The following is a 21883-nucleotide window of genomic DNA, read 5'->3' as shown; positions in this document are numbered from 1 at the left end:
TGGGCTGGGGGTGGGGCCAGAAATGAGGGTTTCAGGGTGTGGGAGGGAGATCCAGGCTGGGGCAGGGGTTGGGGTACAGGGGGAGTGAGGGACTTGGGGTGCAGAAAGGGGCTCTGGGCTGGGGCAGGGGGTTGGAGTGAAGGCTCCAAGCAGCACTTACCTCAGGCAACTCCTTGGAAGTGGCTGACGTGTCTCTCTGGCTCCTAGGCAGAGGCATGGCCAGGCGGCTTTGCATGCTGCTCCTGCCCACAGATGCCAAACCTGCAGTTCCCACCAATGGGAGCTGTGGAGCCAGCACTCGAAGTCGGGGCAGCAGGCAGAGCCCCCATGGCTGCCCCTATGCCTAGGAGCCAGAGTGACATGCCAGTAGCTTCCTGGGAGCCACACGGAGCCAGGTAGGGAGCCTGCCAGCCCTGCACAAATTGGACTTTTAATGGTCCAGTCAACTATGCTGACCAGAACTCCTAGGTCCCTTTTTGGTGGGGTGTTCTGGTCGAAAACCAGACACCTGGCAACCCTGTTATTAGCATGTGTATAGGTTCTTTTATTGTTTGTAATATTTTATTCTGTAATACTTTTTATCATAAGAATAAAGTAGGCTTGTGTAGGAAGTGCTATTGTGCCTTATAATTGTAGCAATTATACCTATTAACCATCTCTGAAGAGAAAGCAAGCAGGTGTCCTTAGGCATCTTGTCTGTGCTAGGAATGACACAGTGAAGGCAGGGAACTATGCAGCTGGGAAATACCTTGGTCAGAAGGGAGAGAGATGTGGGGTCTCCACCCAGAAAGGCAGTGTCTGGGGAGCTGGAAGCTTGAGAGGAGGTCCCCTTGCTGGGTCTTTGAGGATAAATAGAAATGTAGTTGCCCTAAACAGTAATGCTGGGCTCATTTTCATTAGTTTTATTTGTGGCTGGTACAACTTCAAATAGTTGAATATATTTGTACAGTTGTATTTTTTTCTGGGATAATGGCTTTCATATTCTAATGAACATGATTAACATAGTGTTATTAGCTTCAATACTAAATTTCCTCTTGGCAGGAGATTTTTGCAGCTTGCAAAGTAGCTTCTTTGAATGATCTTGTAGTAAGCCTAATGAATTTCTCTCAGTGGTAAGTTTTTGGAGCTGAAATTCTCTGCAGCTGTGGATACTCATGCTTGTGAATTTGTAAATACTCCTTTTACCTCAGCTTTGAATACAGGCTTGTTAAATAACCTCTTTCAGGTAGAGGTACTTTAATGGTGGTCTGTTCAAGAGATCTATCAAGCAGTCTCACCACACAACACGTTGATGTTTCAGGCTAATATTCTGTTTTACTACTATGAGAAACTTTAGGCTTAAAGAAAAATTAATTTATCTGATATTGCTCCTTAACTGGCATTAAAGACTCAACTTTATATGAATACCTGGAACATCTGTTAGATATTTAGATATCTAAATGTTAGAAGTTAGATATCTGCAGATATTTGTAATGGTTGTTTCACAACAGGAATATTCTAGTGGGAATATACAAGTGTGCAGTAATGGTCTTTGTGGTAAGCTTTCTTGGGCAGTCTAATGTTGTTGAGTTTTCAGTCATGTTGTTTGATGTGGACTTTATATCTACCATTAGCCTTTATAAATAAGATACTGAGCATCCTAATGTTTAGGTTGGAAGAGCTTTTCGGTGGGCTGTATGGTCTGTCCCTTAGCATCATGGCAGAAGCAACGGTATTATTCTCAAATAATTCCTAATAGGTGTTCAGACTTGAATATCTCCCATGACGGCGACTTCACAATCACGTTTTGCAGTTAACTTCATTATCTCACCATTCTTCTTAAAGTTGTTTCTAACCACCAACTTAAGCTTTCCCTTTTATAATTTATACCCATAGCTACTTGTTCTGCTCCTCTTTGCTAATGAGAGCAGCTGATGCTGACTTTTTCTAATCTCCATCTATATATTCGTGAGCAGCCACATCTTTTCCCTCTTTTCTTTAGATGGCTAAGAGGACGAAAAAGTGCCTTGTAATTAAGGGAATTAGGAAGCAAGAATTCTATTTTAAGCTGTCCCACAAACTTCTTGTTTGGAGGTTATTTAGCTTTATTTCATAGATATGGAAACTAAAGCATAGAGATGAAAAATTTATCTTACAGGTGTTGAGGCTATATCAGTATTCATAAAGCATGTTGATACCCTGAGAGTGGAAGATGTTACGTTAGTGTAAAGTGTTTGTATTAAATATGACCAGTTTTTTGTAACCATTCCTTATTTTCCAATGTTTTTATTGTGGAGAGGCGCGGCTGAGAGATGGGACTTGGAAAATAGCTGAAATCACATTTTAAACCAGTTAATTTTTTCGAATATGTAGCTGAATCAGTTTGCCTATAAACTTCAGATTTGTAAAATTCAAGAGTCATTTGAGAGCTAGTGCCTAGGACTATATTTGATTGGATGAGGTGTTTATTTGTGGCATTGCTCACCTTAGAAATTGGAATGTCAGAAGTCCATCAAGTCCCAACACACTTTATGAGAAGTTCATCAAACATCTGACAGACTTGACCAAGCGTTTCATGGGACTGACAATCCCTAACATCACAGACAGCATGGTGTGCGTTTTGCAGAGGCTGCAATTAGGAGTTTCTGAACTCTACTTCAGCTCACACACTATACTATATATACCACCTTTTGTCCAAGGATCTCTTTCTGCTTTACAAACCAAATTATGCCTCCCAATACCCTTGTGAGGTATATATGTATCAGCTTTATTCCTATGAGATAGAAGTTAAGAATTGAGGCTCAGATATACGAAGAGACTTATCAGTGGCATAGCTGTGCTGAAAACCCAGGTCTCCTGACCTGCATTCCCAGTTTAAATATTTGCAGTGACACATCATTAATTTCCTTCTCCATTAGTTTGAGAAGACTTCCATAAAGGGCAGTGCAGAATAACTTTTATTTAGTTCAGAAAAAGTAACCATGAAACCAATTACTGGTGGTAGATCTTTTGTAAAGTCCCTCTTGAATAAATAAAATTATACTAAATGGAAACAATGTAGTAAAAATGCTGTTTGGCTGAGAAATAGAGCTTTAGTTAGATTTTATAGTATATACAAAGCTGGTCGCAGCTTCTAAAATTCCTTGCATAAATCTGTTTAAGTGCAAAAACTGTGATGATGATCATTTAAGTACACAAAGACAAAAAGGATTAGAGTTCAGTGACATCTAAGTGTTTTACAAATTGAAAAACTATTTTCCTATTTAGAGCTGCAGGCGAAGATTCAGCATGCTCATCAAATATTCATTTGAATAGAAAAAGCATTATAGTAAATAGAAACTTATACTGTAGTGAATTTTACGTTTGTCATCAAACCATAGTCTAGATCAATTCTATCCAAAATCTACTCTTGGTAGGATTAACAGCTACATTATGATTTTATAGACTTTTGCTGCACAATGTGCATATGCTGTTTTCCCCTCACAACACACTGAAGTATAAAAGTGTTTTCAATGCCTAGGTACAGTAACTCCTCGCTTAAAGTTGTAGTTATGTTCCTGAAAAATGTGACTTTATGTGAAACGATGTTAGGCAAATCCAGTTTTCCCATAAGAATTAATGTAAATGGGGAGGTGGGGCAGGACTAGGTTCCAGGGAAATTTTTTTCACCAGACAAAAGACATTATATACATAAACAGTATATGTTTTAAACAATTTTAAACAAACAGTTTAATATTGTACACGGCAATGAATGATTGTGAAGCTTGGTTGAGGTGGTGGAGTAAGAGGGTGGAATATTTCCCAGGGAATGCCTTGCTGCTAAATGATGAACTAGCACTTGGCTGAGCCCTTAATACGCTGCTGTTAATGTCTCCTCACGCTCTACAAGGCAGCATGGACTGAGGCAGGAGGGAGGAAACACAATAGATGCAGGGCAGTAGCTGCAAACACTTTCCTGCAAAAACTGAACATGAGGATGAGCCCATGCTATCCAGCAGGAGTGCACCACTCCCTCCTCCTGACGGCTCATGCACAGCTGCGCAGGTGCTGACTTTCCAAAGTGCTGAGGGGTGCGTACATGAGACAGAGACAGACAGAGACCTGCCATATCCCGTTAAGTGCGTTGACCCCAGTTCAAGTACATTGCCCTTTTAAGCAGATCAGCCAATTCAGACAGGAAGCAATAGCTTCCAGCAAGTTCCCTCCTTTCTGTCCCTGAGTCCTGTCCCCCTTCTCCGCTTTGTGGAGAGGGGAAACCAGGGGATACGGGCAGGGGGACATCCTGATATCAGCACCCCCCTCCCCCAGCAAGCAGGAAGCTCACGGGAGCAGCTCCAAGGCAGAGGGCAGGGCAGGAGCAGCAGGTCAGCGGAGGGACAGCTGAACTGCTGCTGGGCAGCTGCTGAGCCACATACCTTACAGGGAATGTAGGGGATCTGATCGGGGATGGGGGAGAAGCTGCTGCCCCCCCTGGTTCTAATCCCCACAAGGAGGGGCTGCTCTTCCAGAGAATCCTGCAAGCAGTGGACAAAGCAGGTAGCTGCCAAACAACATTATAAGGGAGCATTGCGCAACTTTGAACAAGCATGTTCCCTAACTGATCAGCGACGTAACAACAAAACAATGTTAACTGGGACAACTTTTAAGTGAGTTACTGTACTCAGTTTTGTGCTATCATGGTTTGAAGAAAAAAAATTCAGATGCTTTGTATTATGATATGATTTTCTGCATAGTTAAGATTTCATAGCAAGGTTAAAGAGCTGCTTTAGTAACTAAATATTCATTATAAGCCTGTTTATTTTTTAATCTTGCCAGTCAATCTCCAATTTACTTTAGAATAATAAGTAAAAAAAATTCTACCTGTAACATCAAATATGGCATTTTGCTGGAAGTGAAACAATCTGAAATTTTTGGAAATATCTGCCTAAATATTTGAGAAAAGTGAGCGTTTGAAAAATGAGAACTTTCACTTTTGTGGAAGCAGGAAGGCTGTATGACTACCTTTGTAGGAGTTTAAAGTCTGTAGCTAATCTTTCAAAGCTTAGAGCCTCTGCAGAGTTAATAAAGTCTGCAAAGTCAGCTTGAGGGACTTCGAGAAGGTGGCAGATGTAGCTGTGAAAAACTAGGGTGTAATACTACCAAGCAGGAGACAAGATATGCCACTTGGGATGTAATCATTTGCATTTTGATGGAGAAAAAAATACCACAGTTCCTCAAGGAACTGGAGGGAGGATTATCTATAATGTTAAAGAAATTCCCAGGCAAAATCTTCGAGGAAGTTAAAAATACCTGGAAATACATAGTTAAGGTTCCACAAACAACCTTAATTCTGACATTGTATTGGCACCTATATTTTGTCTGTCCACCAACAGTCTCTTTGCATCCAGCCACATTGTCATGCCACAGTTCTTTACCATTATGGACAACACATTGTGAACTTTTCTACCGGAAATATAGATCTGTAAACTCCTTCCAACTCATCAGATCTGTGCCATCAACCCAAACTCTTCTCCACCCGTACTTTGACAACTGAAATTACAGCATTTCCTTTCATTCTCTGTATGCCCTCCAGAAACAACTTTCAGATCCACTGTTAACTAAAAGTTGGGCTGTCTGTGTTCCAACTGCAAAGAATAATGTGCCTCTCATATTTCACAACACATTCCTCCTTCATAACCATACATGCCTCAAACATTGTGTTGTAAGAGACTCATTTCTGTGTACCATCTCTGAAAGTACCTAAATGTAAAATAGTTGTATGTGTACTGTACTGGGCATTGTCCACCTCTCTCCCTAGCGTGATCCACAGTAAGAGTTGACTACAGCCCCCAGCTATACAGCCTGACTTTTCAGCTGAATCTGTGAAAACTCATGCTTTTAGCTCTTTGGGTACCTGGTTTAATATCCAGTATGTTGACCAAGATGACATCTGTCGCATATACATCTTATATACCTGAATCTCTAGGTAAATCGAGGGATGGGCACTGGCTCAGAGTAAAGCTTAAATGTGAAATCTTAAATATAAATTTCCAGATTTTTCAAACTTCTGGTTTTTTATTAAAATTTTAAAATGAGATTTGAGTGATTTGACTATAGTTATTTATAATTTTAACTCAGTGTTTTGTCTGGGATTCAACATAAATTCCTGCAGCCTCTGACTCTAAATGCACATTGAATTTGAGTTGAGTAAGGCCCTCATCCTGCAGTGAGATTTCTGTGGTCAAATATCAGCATTTCTAGATCACCATTGACCTCTGTAGGGCTCTTTGCAGTTGCAAGCCTCTTGGCCTGGATCTTATTGCAGGATCAAGGCCCAAATCTGCCTGGTGACTTAAGGAGTATTTTTTCTATCCTAATGTTTTACATTTTTGTTAAAATTATGGCAGTGCCCTCAGCCTAACATGAAGAAAAGTTATGCTAGTGCTCTTCAGATAATATGAACTTTAGAGCTAAGTTTAAAATATATTTACAAAATTAATTGATTAAAATTGGGGGAAATATTTTTTATAAATTAAATGGCCACTAAAATTTGGACTGTTGTTACTAAAAAGTTAAAAACAAATAAGCCTCTGCTTTTGTAAGTTTGTACATCATTTGGCCATTTTGCTAGAGACCGAAAGCCAGCGGAGGGAACACACATTGAGTAACCAATCTAATTCGCAGAGCGATGCTGACATTAGACACTGGTGATGCTGATGGCAAAGAAGAAAAGGAGGCAGACTTTAGTTGGCTTTTATTTAATCAGAAGCAAACGTAATCTTTTGCAAAATGAAAAAGGACAAACTACTAAACCGGGAAATGTTAGTTCCTGATTTCTAAGAAAGTATTATTAAGAAGAGGGAGAGTGTTAAAATACACATTAAGAACTCTAAAAAGAATATGAATGGTATCCCATTATAAATTGCTGCACTTCCAAGTTACTCATGCTTGTGGTTCCCAGTATTTTTGTTCCCTTTGTATGGTATTAGTAGAGCACATCGAACATAAGTAAAAAAAAGACCCAGATTTCAGTAAAGCCATTTTCAAACTTCAATTTTAGGGCAGCAGCAATGACTCTAAGGACAGTGTTGTTATCATTGCAAGCACTGTTGGCAGCTGCAGAACCAGACGATCCACAAGATGCAGTAGTGGCAAATCAGGTAAGATGTTCAGTGAACTACGTAAAACAAAAACCTTTTATTAATTATCTTCCTCTTAAAGGGACCTTGTCTATTAATATTTCATACCAAATTTAGTTTTTGGAGATAATAGCTTTTATAGATTTTAAGGCCAAATGACAAACTGTTTAAAAAAACCCTGCTCCTTTGCTATTTTTTGCAACCCCGACAGTGCAGCATTGAGAACCTGGAAGTGATCCTGGTTATTATAAAATCAAGTTTCACTTTTGTTTTTCTCCTTATTTAGTCTGAGAGAAATGCAAAGAGTAAACAGCATAATGAAAAGTTACATTGAATTAAAAAAATTTCATCTTAAATAATCTAAAGAGTTATGAAGGAAGCATCCTATGTATTTGATGTTTGCAGACTCTAAAATTAACTGTTTTAGTTAATAACCTAATTGATATTAATAGAATTGTAGTTGTCTTGTAAAACTGTATGGCCCAGTATACAGAGACAGAAAGTAGCGTTAGTTTGAAAATAGCCTCAGTGTAATGTATTTTACTAGAACTCATGTGTGGCCATTTAAAAATGTGTTGAAAACTAGATACAATCAATCCACAAGTGAACATTTTGTTAACTTTTGTTGAACAAAGACCCAAACATTGCTTCTGTAAGTCAGAGGGTAAAAGGTGAAGGTCGTACTTCACAGTGGCAAAGGAAAAAAGCTGAGTGCTTCCAGTATCTAGTAAACTTGTACATCTAACTTACATGTGAACATCCTATAGAGCAGGGGATCTCAAACTGTGGGTCAGGACCCAAAGTGGGTCGGGACCCTGTTTTAATGGGGTCACCAGGGCTGGCTTAAGACTTGCTGGGCCCAAGGGCCGAAGCCTGAGCCCCACCGCCTGGGGCCAAAAAGCTCAGGTTACAGGCCCCCTGCCTGCGGCTGAAGCCCTTGGGCTTCAGCTTTGGCCCCTTGCCACAGGTGGTGGGCTCAGGCTTTGGCCTCCCCCTCCTGGGGTTGTGTAGTAACTTTTGTTGTCAGAAGGCGGTCACAGTGCAATGAAGTTTGAGAACCCCTGCTATAGAGTATGGTTAAAAGTGTGGAGTCATACCTGTGAAATTCTGGACAGGCAGTAAGGGTGCCAGGATGACAGCTGAGCAAATAATGGGCATTTTGGTTCATTGGCAAGTCCAAAAAAATCAGAAAAGTCAAAGAAATTGTTGCGGGTTGAACAAAATAGTTTATTTAGTTTGAAGCATTTCTTTTACTTTTAAAATACAATTTACAAAATGTGAAGCAAACAATTGAAAATACCAAAACTGAACATTTTCAGATAACTTTTTTTACCAAAACGTTGTAATGCCACTACATTTTGCCCAGCTCTAGTCAGGTCCCCCTATCTGATTGTCACTCTAAGCTAGCAGGCTTTTGAAAGATTTTACAGTAGTTCCCTATTATGCCAAACTGACTTTCAGAAAAAAGCAGACAGACCAAATTGAGATCAATGCTTCGCTACCTGGGAGAAGCTGTTTGAGAAACTACACCGAAGTTCCTGCTCTCAGTAGCAGGTGCAGACGTCCTAGAAAGCACTGATATAACGATGTTGTAATGCTTGCTGTGTGAGTGAATGCACCCAAGCAGTTCTCTCAGAGCCTGAGTTGCTGTGTTCATGCCTGAATTGTTGCAAAGACAAGCAGGGCTACCATATATTTTGTACAAAGCATGTCTGCACCAGTTTCCTTGCTAAATGTACATTCATCCTTGCTCTCACATTGGTGGGGGTTTCATTTTTGGTTAAAATAAAAACTATTGCTCCAGCAATGACAACTGAAATATTATTTCCCTCCCTACATACTGACAGTGGGATTTATAAGAGCAGTCAAACAATCTTCTAGCAATATTGAGGGTGAAGAGGTTTTATCTTCAGAAATGAAAAACCTTTTTGTAAAGTTCTTCTGTTGGGCTAAATCACTGAGTGCTGAGGAGCAGTGCTATGTGCTACTTCACACCAGGGTTTTATGGTGGGCTGGTGGGGGCATGCCCAGTGATTCTGTGGCTCTGCTGTTGTAGGGAGGATTTTGATGCCCCCACTACCTGCAAAGATCTGCAGAAAGGTAATTTTACTGGGTTTTGCAAAGGTATAAGGATTTAGCTCTTAATTATAACAGTTGATGTTTTTACATGCAACTGTCACTAATGTGTTAGTATAAAGAATAAAAGTTAGCAAAGAAACTAATTTAAATATAATTTGTTATACAAAATAAATACAGATATACTTATATAAAATATATTTTATATATTTACAGATTAAACATTCACAAGGATAATCCCTCACATGCTTGTTGGAATGTCATTTTCACAGAGACTAGGTGGTTAGGTAATATCTTCTATGGGACCAGCTTCTGTTGGTAAAAGATGCAAGCTTTCGAGCCACACAGAGCTCCTCTTCTGGTCTGGAAAAGGTACTTCCAGTGTCACAGCTAAAATACAAGGTGGAACAGATTGTTTAGCATAAGCAGTTAACACATATTCTAAGGGACCATTCAAGGCGACAGCCTGTTAACATCCCTGCCATCATATGACAAAAAGAGGGAGTTAGTGGGTTACAGCTTGTTATAATAAGCCATAAATTCAGTGTGTCTGTTCAGTTCAGGATTTCTAGTCTCTAGCAGAGTTATGAATTTAAGCTCCCAGGCTCGTCTTTTGAAAGTGTTGTGCAGGTTTCCTTTGAGGATGAGGACTGTATCAGGTGTTAATGGGTCACTCTATCTTGAATGGTCCCTGAGAATGTGCTTGACTACCCACGCTAGGTTTCAGAGTAGCAGCCGTGTTAGTCTATATTCGCAAAAAGAAAAGGAGTACTTGTGGCACCTTAGAAACTAACAAATTTATTGGAGCATAAGCTTTTGTGAGCTACATCGGAATGCATCCTATGAAGTGAGCTGTAGCTCACGAAAGCTTATGCTCCAATAAATTTGTTAGTCTCTAAGGTGCCACAAGTACTCCTTTTCTTTTTACCCATGCTAAACAATCTGTTCAGTCTTGCAGTTAGCTATACATTGGGAGTACCTGAAGGAGAGTTCTGTGTGACTTGGTCTCTCTCACCAACAGAATTTAGTCCAATAAAAGATATTACCTTACCCATCTTGTCTCTCTAATATCCTGGAAGTGATGTGGCTATAACTACACTGCATGTTTTCTTATAAACATTTTAAATTCATGAATTTATTTACACGTGTTGAATTACCACATTTCCATGTAATAGACATAGGGTTCCAGCTACGCCTCCTGCAGATAATGGGATTTAAAGCCAAGAAATGTGCACAACCAAGTCTAGTTTTAGAACTTTGCAGCTCTTTTAAGTATAGTACAGCAATCAAAAGATCTAGATGTAGATGCAGATGCAAATTTTTTCTTCTAAATTTCTTGGCCATTCAATCAAGAGCCAGATATTTACCAGTAACTACAGACTCTTGTGCATGTTCTTGAAGCACTAAAACCTAGACTTGAATAAGGTTGTTATGCAAACATTCTCTATTAAACAATTTTAAACTTTTCCTCTTCTCAAAATGAAGCCTAGAAAGCAAACAAATGAACTAATAGTGTTCTGAAATATGTATTTGAAAATATAGCTGAAAAGAAACCTTCATGGATTTATTTTTGGGTCTCAGAGAAAAAACAGGCAAAAACTTTAGGATGCTATTAATAGTGTAAGTATTCATTTTTTAAAAGACCAAACCTTTTTTGTGAATATTTGCTTTGTTTAAACTTTCCTTCAGTTGTAATGACAATACAGTGCTATTTATTGGCCACTTCATGAAGTGGATTGCTTCCAGTTTAGGGGACTTCCCCCAACCTTAATATAGTCATCTTCATCTGTTACCATTGCATTTTTTAAGGAGCATTGCTTCTTAAATTATTGTAATGTATAATTCATTTTGAGATTATACAAATGACACAGATTGTAAGGTCTTTGGGACAGGGACACACTTTTTTGGGGCAATGGAGGTGGTGTATAGTGCCTACCACAATGGGGTTCTCGTCCATGACTGGTCTCCTAGGCCAGTGGTTCTCAACCGGGGGGTACTCAGAGGTTTTCCAGAGGGTACATCAACTCATCTAGATATTTGCCTTGTTTTTCAGCACGAGCGAATCAGTACACACTAAAATTTCATACAATGACTTGTTTATACTGCTCTATATACTATACACTGAAATGTAAATACGATATTTATATTCCAGTTGATTTATTTTATAATTTATATGGTAAAAATGAGAAACTTGCTTTAAAAGTATGTAAATTTCCAATTTTAAAAACTGTTATTAAATATAAGGATTACTAAAACAGGGCGCTCCTATCTTGCTGATCTGAAAATGTAATTTGTGACAAATGAAGCATACCTCAGCTTTCGAATGCCTGACACAGGCTGGAAACTTTCATTGTTGTTTTAAGGTAAAGTTCTATTACATATGAGAATTTGTTTTTTGGCAGTATTAGTGTAAACACTTACATCTTCCACACAATTTTTCTAGTAAGTAAACCTACCTTCAAAACAGTGGCAGGCCTCCAGCCATTTCCATGTGACAATCTGTTTCTCAGCTCCTTTTTTTGTCACCAATGATATCAATATACCTACTTCCCAGGAGGAAGTCTAGTAGTAAAATGGCAACCCTCATTGAGACACTGCAGACCTTTTCTCAGTAATGAAGGTTCTAAAAAAAGACTTTTTTAAAAAAAAATAATTGGGGGAAACGCTGTAAGAAATGTAGTGTGTGCGCAATTCAGTGAACATTACAACACAGTGAGTTAGTTTCTGCTCTCAGCTACACTGGTTATGCATATTGCGTATCTGGACAAACATCAGTGTAGTTACTCTGGCTTTATGTCAGTAACTGAGCAGAATTTGATTGTACATGTAAAATATATAAACTGTCTTATCAGAATATAAATGCAAACTCATTGTTACCTGATGCTTGTGAGTAATGTTTGTGTAGGTTTGAATCCTCAACAACAAACCAAAAACTCCAAATTTCATTTTGGAACTACGACTAATTACAAGATTTGAAGATACTATATATAGAAGGAATTACAGAATGGAATTTACCAAAATCAGCTAGCCTTTTAATTGGACTTTGCTAAATAGTTATATGGATTTACTTTTTTCTCTTTTTGTATAGTACAAACAAAACCCAGAAATGTTCAAACAGACAGCTCGACTTTGGGCACATGTGTATGCTGGAGCACCAGTTTCTAGTCCAGAATACACCAAAAAAATAGAAAACCTTTGTGCTATGGGCTTTGATAGGGTAAGTATGTGTGTATATATGTGTACTTTTTTTTTTTTTTTTACAAGTTAGGGGCAGGGCAGCTATATATGTAATATGAGCTATAGCTCAAATTATAATAAAAGGTTTGCTATTTTCATAGCCCTCAATAAATCTGATCAGTTTATTTTGCTGACTGTTTTTCTTCTTGGTGACAACGACTGGATGTTTAACATACGATGTCTTATGTACTAATAAAGTACTTAGAAAAATCTGTTCATTTAATTATAAAATGAAAATTACTATGCTTTTAATGCTAAAAATTCTCAGTTGAGACTGTAACGACTGGTAATTTAGCAAATATAGATCTTGATAAATGTGTAAAGTTTTCAGTCTGACTTTCAGTGCTACAGCTGGGTTTATGTGAAGAGCAACTTCACACCCTGAAAAATCTCACTTCCTTCATTTTGTTTTTACAGAATGCAGTAATAGTGGCCTTGTCTTCAAAATCATGGGATGTAGAGACTGCAACAGAATTACTTCTGAGTAACTGAGCCATGTAAAGAGCTGCTTCTGTAGTCCAGCTTGCCCTTTCTGAGGAGCATCACCATCTGTTATTTTTAGGATTCTATCTAGATTCTCTTTTAAAACTGGCACTCTTGCCTGATGATGCTATCTAAGCACTATTGGAGACTGAAAAACTGCTCTGTAAATAAAGCTAATTAAACGTCTGTGTAAATTTAAAAGGGGAAATACTTTAATTTTTTCTTACTAAATATTGTAAAAATTCTTTGAGCTCAGCTAAAACAATGGGGTGGGGGGGAACATGCCTACTTTAGTGTTTAGCAGTGTGACCAAGACTAGCAGGAATTTGCTTCAGGATTTTGATTTAATTATTCAGATAACATTGAGTGTCAAAGTCATCAAAATTGTTAGTGTCACTCATCCATCTATCTTACTGTTTTTAACATGGATCCTATGTGCCTGTGGATTGACCTATATTTGCATGCTTGTACTTTACTAGACATTTTAGATAGGGTAGCTGAAGAGAGCACCATTTAAGTACTTGAATGTTCTTGTTAACTTTTTTCCTGAAAGCAGTTTCAAGATTTATCAAAAGTTCAAAATGGTGACCTGTTCAGAACCTCTTTCTTAGTCAGGTGACTGGGAAATCTGCTTATTTGCCCTCTCCAACAACACACACCTAAAATATCATTCTGGATTCCCTTCCATAATCTGTGGGTCTGGGTGCCATTAACAGTAGTTTTAAATGGTATATTTTGAATAACCAGTAAATGTGTTTAACCATCATACTTGCTACACAATCATAAAAGTTTGGTATGTCTGGACATAGCACAAAAAAGTGGAGCTGCTTTTTGTTGTTTGTTATATAGAGGTCAGAACTCCTTAAATAAATTTGGATAGTATAAATTCACTGGATTTGGGGGAAGAACAACTGAACAATTCTCATATACTGAGAATTTAAAAAAACTAATGAAATATTTTTCTTTGAGTACTTGCTGTGATGCAATCAGCTGTTTTTTGCAACAGCTTTCTAGCTTTATTTTGAGCTTCAGTATAAGGATTGCTTACCAGGTACTTTAAAAATTCACTCGTTTGCATTTTTCCCTAGTTGATACATGGAGGCTGGTGTTGGTGTTCTTACTGTACATACTTCAAATGCACATAGAAGTAGAAGTGTGTTCTCAGTTTAACTTTCTTTTGGATTGATGTTTCTGATAAACGAGAACTGAAATTACCTTCGCTTGTAAATAGTCAGTCTTTCTATTCGTATTAAAATTACATTTCATCCTGAGTTTAAAAGCTTGAAAATTATTAGTTTGCAACTTCAAACAGTAGTACATCCATCTAAAGAAAGTTGTCATGTCTGTATGGATACAGTTGGATACTTCTGAAAATACATCAGACATGAAACTTTCAGCTAAAATAGAAACTGAGTAAAGACTGGGGATTGTGGATGATAGTGTACCATAAAAGGCTTCTTTTCCGTGACTGTCTTCTCTTAAGCAATAGTCTAATAAGTGGGGGGAAATGTACATTCATTTTGCTTGAACTATAAAATGAGCTGTAACAGTGTCATACTTCATAGAAGATCCAGTTTGTAAATGATACTGGAAGCAATGGGGAATATTATTAAACACCTGGAGCAAAGTAGTAGGGGGAACAGAACTAGAAAATAGAGATGGAAAAGACCTAACTAATGCAGGATTACTCCCTGCAGTAGTCTATCTAATGTGTTCATACTTTAAAAATACTTGCAGAACACAGACAGTAAATTTTTAACTCCCATCCGTGCAATACTAAACACAGTTGCTATAGTCTTTCTGTACTGCTTTCTAAGGTTTTATTCATTGATCATATTTCTTGGATTTTCTTGCAGTAGTGTAAGTCATTTTCAGAGATGCCAAAGGAAACAAGACTTTTTTTTGTTGTTTTTCCTTGATATTTATTTATTTTTGTTAACAATTAAAAAGCTGCTACTGCTCAACTGGTTTGTTAGGTAATAGCTGGAAACAGTAGAAAACTATGGCAATTTTGCCATTTGTGTTAAAATCTCAAGTTACTGTCTTTTTCTGTTATGTATAGTTTGATAAGAACATTTTGATCATTTCATTTACATGTTATTTACCCTGGTGGTAATTGTAAATGGCTGACTACTACTTTCCCTTGTTCTTCACTGCTATTTATCAAAGAAAGGAACTTGGAAATCATTGGGGGACATAAAACTTAATTATAGCCTCTGGACCTGTCATTTTGATAACAGGATTAGTCTCTTAGAGAGGACTGTGAGCACATCTCAAATGATAATCAGAGCAAAGTTTTCCAAGCATATAAGGGAGGGGATGGGATGGAATGGGGGGAGGGTGGAGAGAGAAGAAAAGAGTGGGGAATTGCTTTACTTCATCACTGTTACCACTGAAACAATTCCCCATCATGGATTTTTCTCCTGCTATTTCCTTCACCCAGTACCTCATTTTCTTTGTGGTATTGCAAACTGTTCTCCTAATACAGTTCTGTTCAAATGCCAGTATGTCCTTTCCTCCCATGGACTTAGTAACTAAGGTACTTGACTCAGTGCCAGCTCGGATGCTGCAGCAAGGAAGTGTCTTGAGCTGGATGGGGAAGTGACCCAATATTAAGCAGACATTCATAATGTGAGGTCCCTATGAATTTGAATCCTTTGTAAGGAACATTTTTCTATTCTTGGGTAACTAGCAGAGTTGAATATAAGGTTATGTTGTACCAGATTAGTGTAACTGCAGCCAGGGATGAACTTTAGGAATCTCTTACTGTTTGGGTGTTTTAACATAGTAACTTTGTAAAGACTAAATTGTAGTTCCGTTTTTTTATGACTGAACATCTCTATATTCAGGGCCCTGTGCATTCACGACTGTGGAATTGCTATACAATCTACTCCTGCTGCAGATTTGTGCAGCACATTTACACTTACAGTTTAAAAACATCTAGGCATTATGGCTGCAAATAATTTCTAAATGTAAATTGATGCCTTGTCATCTTCCTTAGTCTGCAAGCAGACAGTTTAAAATAATAACTGTGAAGTCTGAACAACCCCATTTATCTCAATAGGTGTTAATGCTGTAATTTAGTGACTCCCTAAATGTCAGCTAAATTTCCCTGCTGAACATTTTAGCACCAACATCTAGTTAATGTAGTTTATCAGTTGTTTTTGGATAGTGTTGTTGGTGAACAAGAAATTCCAGTCTTTTCTTGCCCCTCACAAATTTTGAAGTAGCTTCTGACCTTATTCAGAGGCAAAGAAAAGTTGCCTTTCCTATTGCCAATAGCTTCAGCTCCCTCACGGGTGCCGAAAGGTCTATTTATACCCCATCTAGTTGCCAAAAACCCCACAATTTCTAAGTTCTCAATATGAGAAACTCACATAGGGAAATTAAAACTTACGGACAATATAAAAAGGACACTACTGATGTTACATCACATTTAAGTAAAAGGCTCCATTTTCTGATTTACCTGAATTTGCCACAAGTTTCCAGTCTCAGAGTACTGCCTAAACTAGGGGCCTTATAGCAGAATTCAGGTCCAGCTTGCCACAGAGTACATGGGGCCTTGACTGTAATCAGTCAGGCAGTATTTATTTATGGAATTAGGTACTACAAATTTTGTTGAACTTAAAGTTTGTTCTTGATTTTCATTGTATTTAACTTTTTTCTTTCAAGTAAATTAGGATTGGGAACACTGATGTTTGCATCTGGTGTCTGAAAGGAGAAATTCATTAGCCAAAAAGAGACTTATCTTGAAACAGCAGATCTACATTCTGTGATGTGGATAATGGAAACACTTAAACTATGCAAAATTAACCTTCATAAAACAGCTGGAAGTCAGACCTGGCAGGTGAGAGAGTACAGATCACTTACTTAATGGAAAACAAAATACGATTTCAAGTAAAAGCTCTTGTTTACTGTGGTGGCTGTATACCATTAATATGAAGAGGTCAGCTTTCAGAGCCAGGGGCAGCTTAACCGTGTGCATGCCCATTGCTTGCTTCCTATGGAAGCAACAAACAGAGCCTAGCTTATTGTTAGAGACAAGCCCAGGAAGGGCCAATGTTAACTAAAACTAAATATTTTGAACACGTGTTCAAGGGGGACAAATGGGATTAGGTGATTGTGATGTTGGAGTGGAAGGGCTTCTCTACACACACATTTAGTTCTCAGCAAGCTGGGGTATAAACCTATTCCGTACTAATAGTTCCTTACTGTGCTTTGAGCTACTCCAGTTTCAAAGCAGCATAGCTCCAAGTACTGTAAGGAACTGTTAGTACATGATAGATTTATACCCCAGCTTGCTGAGAACTAAATGTTTGTGTAGAGAAACCAAAGACTCTTAGTGGATGTGATCATGGATTGTTTTGTAGAACATGTGACAGCAATTGGCTAAGCAGAGGACAGTTAAAAATGTTCATTTTCCCATGCTCTTTACTACATCACAATAGTAAAACATGAAGTAAAGCTTTTCTGGGAAGAGCATGTAGATGTTTTCACTGTTAATAGCCTAATTTTCCAAATGTTGCTTTGGTGACAGAAAAGTGTTTATCATTTGTCTTCAATTAGACTGCTGATCCATATTAAACATATTTCAGTAAAAACATATACTATGACCTTCCCACTTTTACTGTTACAGCTTCATTAGCTGATACATCATTAGACATGCAAGGTATGTGTTGCTTCTCATTTGGTTATTTCAACTATAATGCTCTGTAGGCAACCTCAGCAACTTTACTTTTCAGATTTGTTACCCATGGACCAATTGTTACAAATAATTTGCACTGTACTGTGACGTTACCTGCTTGTGGGCAGCATAAAAAATAGCTAGCCAATTGTTTATGAGGCTGAACCATTCACTGAAAACGTAAGTTGAAATACCTAACTCTCAGATGAGGAAATGTACTATGAAAGTGCTGTATTATCCGTTTTACAATTTGCAACAACTGCTCGTGCAGAAGGATGCTGCTATCATAGGAATGCTGATTTCAACTGTTGAAGAATCCCACTTGTGAGACCTTTTCCATCTCAAATTTTGATTTTTTTAAAAGTTAATAAAGAATACTGGAGAAGGTTTGTTACTGAGCATTTAATTTCCTGTAAAGGGTGAGTGGGCTGGACTGAAGCATCAGTGTTTTTTGTCTTGAGAATAAAAACTACACAACACTTTTGTACACAAATGATTTTTTAAATAAATACACATTTTAAAAGATGTTGATTTTCACTGGGAATGCTTAACAATAAATGCATGTTTCCCTGAAACCAGTTTTCATCTGATTTCTGGTAACACTTCTTCCTCAATCTGAGATGGACTGGGAGGCAGTGCACCATGTAAAAAGGGGGAATGAAGTTCAAGGTAACTTTGATGTCAAAAAAAGGCTTACACATTTCTTGTTCAAGTAAGATAAATCAGTGTAATGAGGTGAAACCAAGGTCAGAAAAAAGCATGTACATTGCAGCTAGGACCTGATGAAGCCCTAGAATACTATAGCTATGGTAACTAAGTTTTTGACTTTCCTGCCCCCATTCTATTAAAAACCGCAATGGCACATCTTTCTGGAGAAACGATATAGCTAACTTGTCGAAAAAACTTTTCTAGGCTTTTTTCAATAGACTACTACTAATCCATGCTCTAGTTACACATCATCATATAGGTGGATTGTTCAGTTTGGGTAAGCTGTATTCATTTCTTTATATGGAAAAATGTGACAGGCCATCCTCTCCCTGTGGATGTTGGAGATGAATGACTGGCTGCTTCATCTTTCAGCTGTATGAAAGATCTGATAGAGGTTGTGGTATTCCTCTAACTTTCCAATAAAACTATTACCAGTTACATAAAACAGCCAGCCAGTCACATTAAAATAAAGTAGAGCTCTTTCCCTCCCACTCAGTCAGTTCTTCATCACTGGTATACAAAGGCTAACCTAGTACTTATGAACTCTTGATTGTTCACGTAGGTCCCACTGACTGTTCCTTTGTTTTCATTATAGCATAGCACCAACTCTGTCATAAAGGTTAAGATAAACATGCAGAGATGGAATGGGTTTGGTCTTGTAAATTCTTTCAAGATTCTGCAACAAGGGCTTGAATTCCTGTAGTGCTGGATTGGTAAAGTAATATTCTAGGAGTCTAATTCAGGTATTTAGTGCAAACAAGGTGGCTATACTGTCATATTTGGGTGTGTGAACAGGGTAGGAAAGCTGGCATAAGAGGGTAGGGAAGAGTTTTGTTCCCTTTTGTGTGAAGTGTTTAATGTTCGTATGTTACACATCCAATCACAGAGGTAAATGTTTTATGAGTTGCTGGTATTTAGCCATGGCTCTTGCTAAATGTGCTGTGAAGCACACTTCCAGGGTCACTGCTAATGCAAGGATCTGAATTAAGTCACCTTTCATCTACTGGTTGTGACTACAGAGGATGATGGCATTGGAATGGTATAAGGATAAAGGGACCCATGACAACTATTCAATTTCTTCCCCCTTGAAGGAGCAAATAGAACCCATCCCAGCCATGTTGGAGGAAGAACAAGTGTAACATGTTTAAAAGCATGTCAGAAAGGCAATGGGATCTGGGAACTTATCTCAAGCCCCACTCATAGTGCAAAAGCATCTCTCTCCCATCATAGAATATCAGGGTTGGAAGTGACCTCAGGAGGTCCAGTCCAACCCCCTGCTCAAAGCAGGACCAATCCCCAACTAAATCATCCCAGCCAGGGCTTTGTCAAGCCTGACCTTAAAATCACTTCCGCGTAGACCGATAATGTCCATTTAGGACATCATTTCCAAACCAAGTACTGGTCCAGGCATTATGTAAGGAAGCCCTTTGAAGTCTGAGTGAGTGCTTAGGCCCAAAGTTTGCTGGAGATAGGAGAAAGATATTCTTTCTGCCTGTCTTTTTTATTGTGCACCATACTGGAAATTGGCTCTGTCAGAGCACATGGATGCTATAGTACATAAGAGTGGCCATACTGGGTCGGACCAAAGGTCCATCTAGCCCAGTATCCTGTCTTCTGACAGTGGCCAATGCCAGATGCCCCAGAGGGGATGAACAGGTAATCATCAAGTAATCTGTCCCCTGTCACTCATTCCTAGCTTCTGGTAAGGGAGGCTAGGGACACCATCCCTGTCCATATACATATACTGGTTGTTCCACACAGATCCACAGCAAATATGGTCAACAACCTGCTATGGTCATTTGCCTCTGCTGCTGATCTGCTCCACAGTGGCTGCTCTTTGGTCCTCAGGAAGGTTATGTCCATCCCCAATGAAAATTACAAGAACAAAGCTGTATTTAATTTACTGAAGTAGGCCACACCTACACCCTCATTGTCCTAGCTAGAAAGGGTCTCAATACCCTGGTGCTGTGTGAACATCAGTATATTCAAATAAACTGGGTATGGAGGTTTATAGATGAGATCATACACTAATATTATCCCCATAAGTTATGCTTAGTGCTTTTGAATGTAAATTGGAAAAGGTAGAAATGTCGAACTTTCTACCTAAATAATAGTCATGGCAAAATGATGGCTCATTATAAAGAAGAAATGCAGAAAAAAATTACAAACACCTACTGGAGGTTAAGCTGTTGATAACTACAGAATATAGCAAACAATAGAAAGGATAATGCCAAATATCATATGGAAACAAATGTCAAATTTTGAAAAGGATCACATCCTATTATAAAAATTAGTGTGTACTCTATCAAAGCACTTCAAAATATACCCAAAGATTACTAAGGGAAAATTACTCACCAATAATTTTATTTGCCAGAGTCCTCTCTTCTTCCAGCAGTATGGCTTCGCTGACCAGAAGCAAAGAGGCAAATAAACGTTTACCAAGACTAACATATAAACACTGATCTGTCCATTCAAATACAGAATAATAGATAAGAGAACAAATGTCAAGCCACAAGCCTGAAGTGGAGGATGGATGAGGACTATGAGACAATCATTACCAGTGAGTAATCTTCTATTGTGATACATCCCTCTTCATCCATCCTTCCCAACAGCAGTAATTACAGGTAGTGAATGGGGCATGAGCCAAACAAGATGGGCTTACCTTACATTGGCACTGGGAACACTTATCAGACAAATAACATCAACAGATCAGGATGGATCCAACTGGTAATGCCATATTGAAAAGATAATGGGGGAGGGGGGGGAGGGCTATCAAAGTAAGTTTCTGTGTTCTGTGCCCAGAAATTGGCCTGCCCCACAAAAAATGGCATCTAGCAATTTTGGAGGTAGTGGTTTGACCTGATGTAGGCTAATGGGGCACTAATCTAAACTTCTGTGGTCATGGTGGTCTTTGTTACACACTTTGAAGCAAACAAACTTAACTTTTTGAAAACTCCCAAATCTGCGAGAGAAAATTTCAGAACTCAACTGAATCCAGGCAGAGACAGTTCCTGTGCTGTAATAGAGAGTGAATGAAACAACAGGTTAAATAAATATGAAACTCCAATTGCATCGCTAGAATAATACTCAAGGAGGCATCAACTAACCAACTTTGTCTTGAAAAAAACCCAAAACCAAAACTCCCAGAGGTAAGTTCCTATACTTTACAAGTTATTGTACCTGCTTTTGGAAAAATTCTATATTAAGATAAATTACTGTCTCTTGCTAAGTGAGGGCACCTAGAGGTGGGTAGGGTGGTTCCCGGATTCTAGACTACATTCTTGGGACAACGCCTTTGTCCCTGACTAAACCCAACCCCCTCCGCCTGCCTGGTGGAGAGGCAGGAGTTAACCCCTGGAATGGACACTGCCATCAAAAACAAAGAAACACCTTTATCAGAGTAGAGGCAAGACCTGAGTCAGTATGTGGGCTGATTCCAGGAGGACAGCCCCAATGGTAGTTATACATACCATAGTACAATGTACCCAGTGTCCAATATCTAAATATACAGATGAATGCTCCATGATCTGGGAGTCCAAACAATCCAACCTCTAGTGTCTCAGTCCTTGGAAACAAAGGATAGTACCAACTTGAAGCA

The 21883-nt window shown here is 38.5% G+C and overlaps 1 protein-coding gene across 2 annotated transcripts in view; it reads left to right on the top strand.

The window, feature by feature from the left end:
* Positions 1 to 18152, top strand: part of UBE2K (ubiquitin conjugating enzyme E2 K) — a 63536-nt gene extending 45384 nt beyond the window's left edge. For both annotated transcript variants that reach the window (XM_077815734.1, XM_077815735.1), the window contains 3 exons: positions 7019 to 7118; positions 12262 to 12390; positions 12828 to 18152. In XM_077815734.1, the coding sequence (XP_077671860.1) occupies positions 7019 to 7118; positions 12262 to 12390; positions 12828 to 12902 (304 nt within the window). In that variant the 3' untranslated portion in view covers positions 12903 to 18152. The remainder of the gene's footprint in view (positions 1 to 7018; positions 7119 to 12261; positions 12391 to 12827) is intronic.
* The last annotated feature ends 3731 nt before the right edge of the window (positions 18153 to 21883 follow it).

Source organism: Eretmochelys imbricata, chromosome 4 (genome assembly GCF_965152235.1).
Source record: "Eretmochelys imbricata isolate rEreImb1 chromosome 4, rEreImb1.hap1, whole genome shotgun sequence".
Taxonomy (NCBI): domain Eukaryota; kingdom Metazoa; phylum Chordata; order Testudines; family Cheloniidae; genus Eretmochelys; species Eretmochelys imbricata.
Note: the sequence above shows the minus strand (reverse complement) of the source record. Positions and strands in the feature narration are given on the sequence as shown.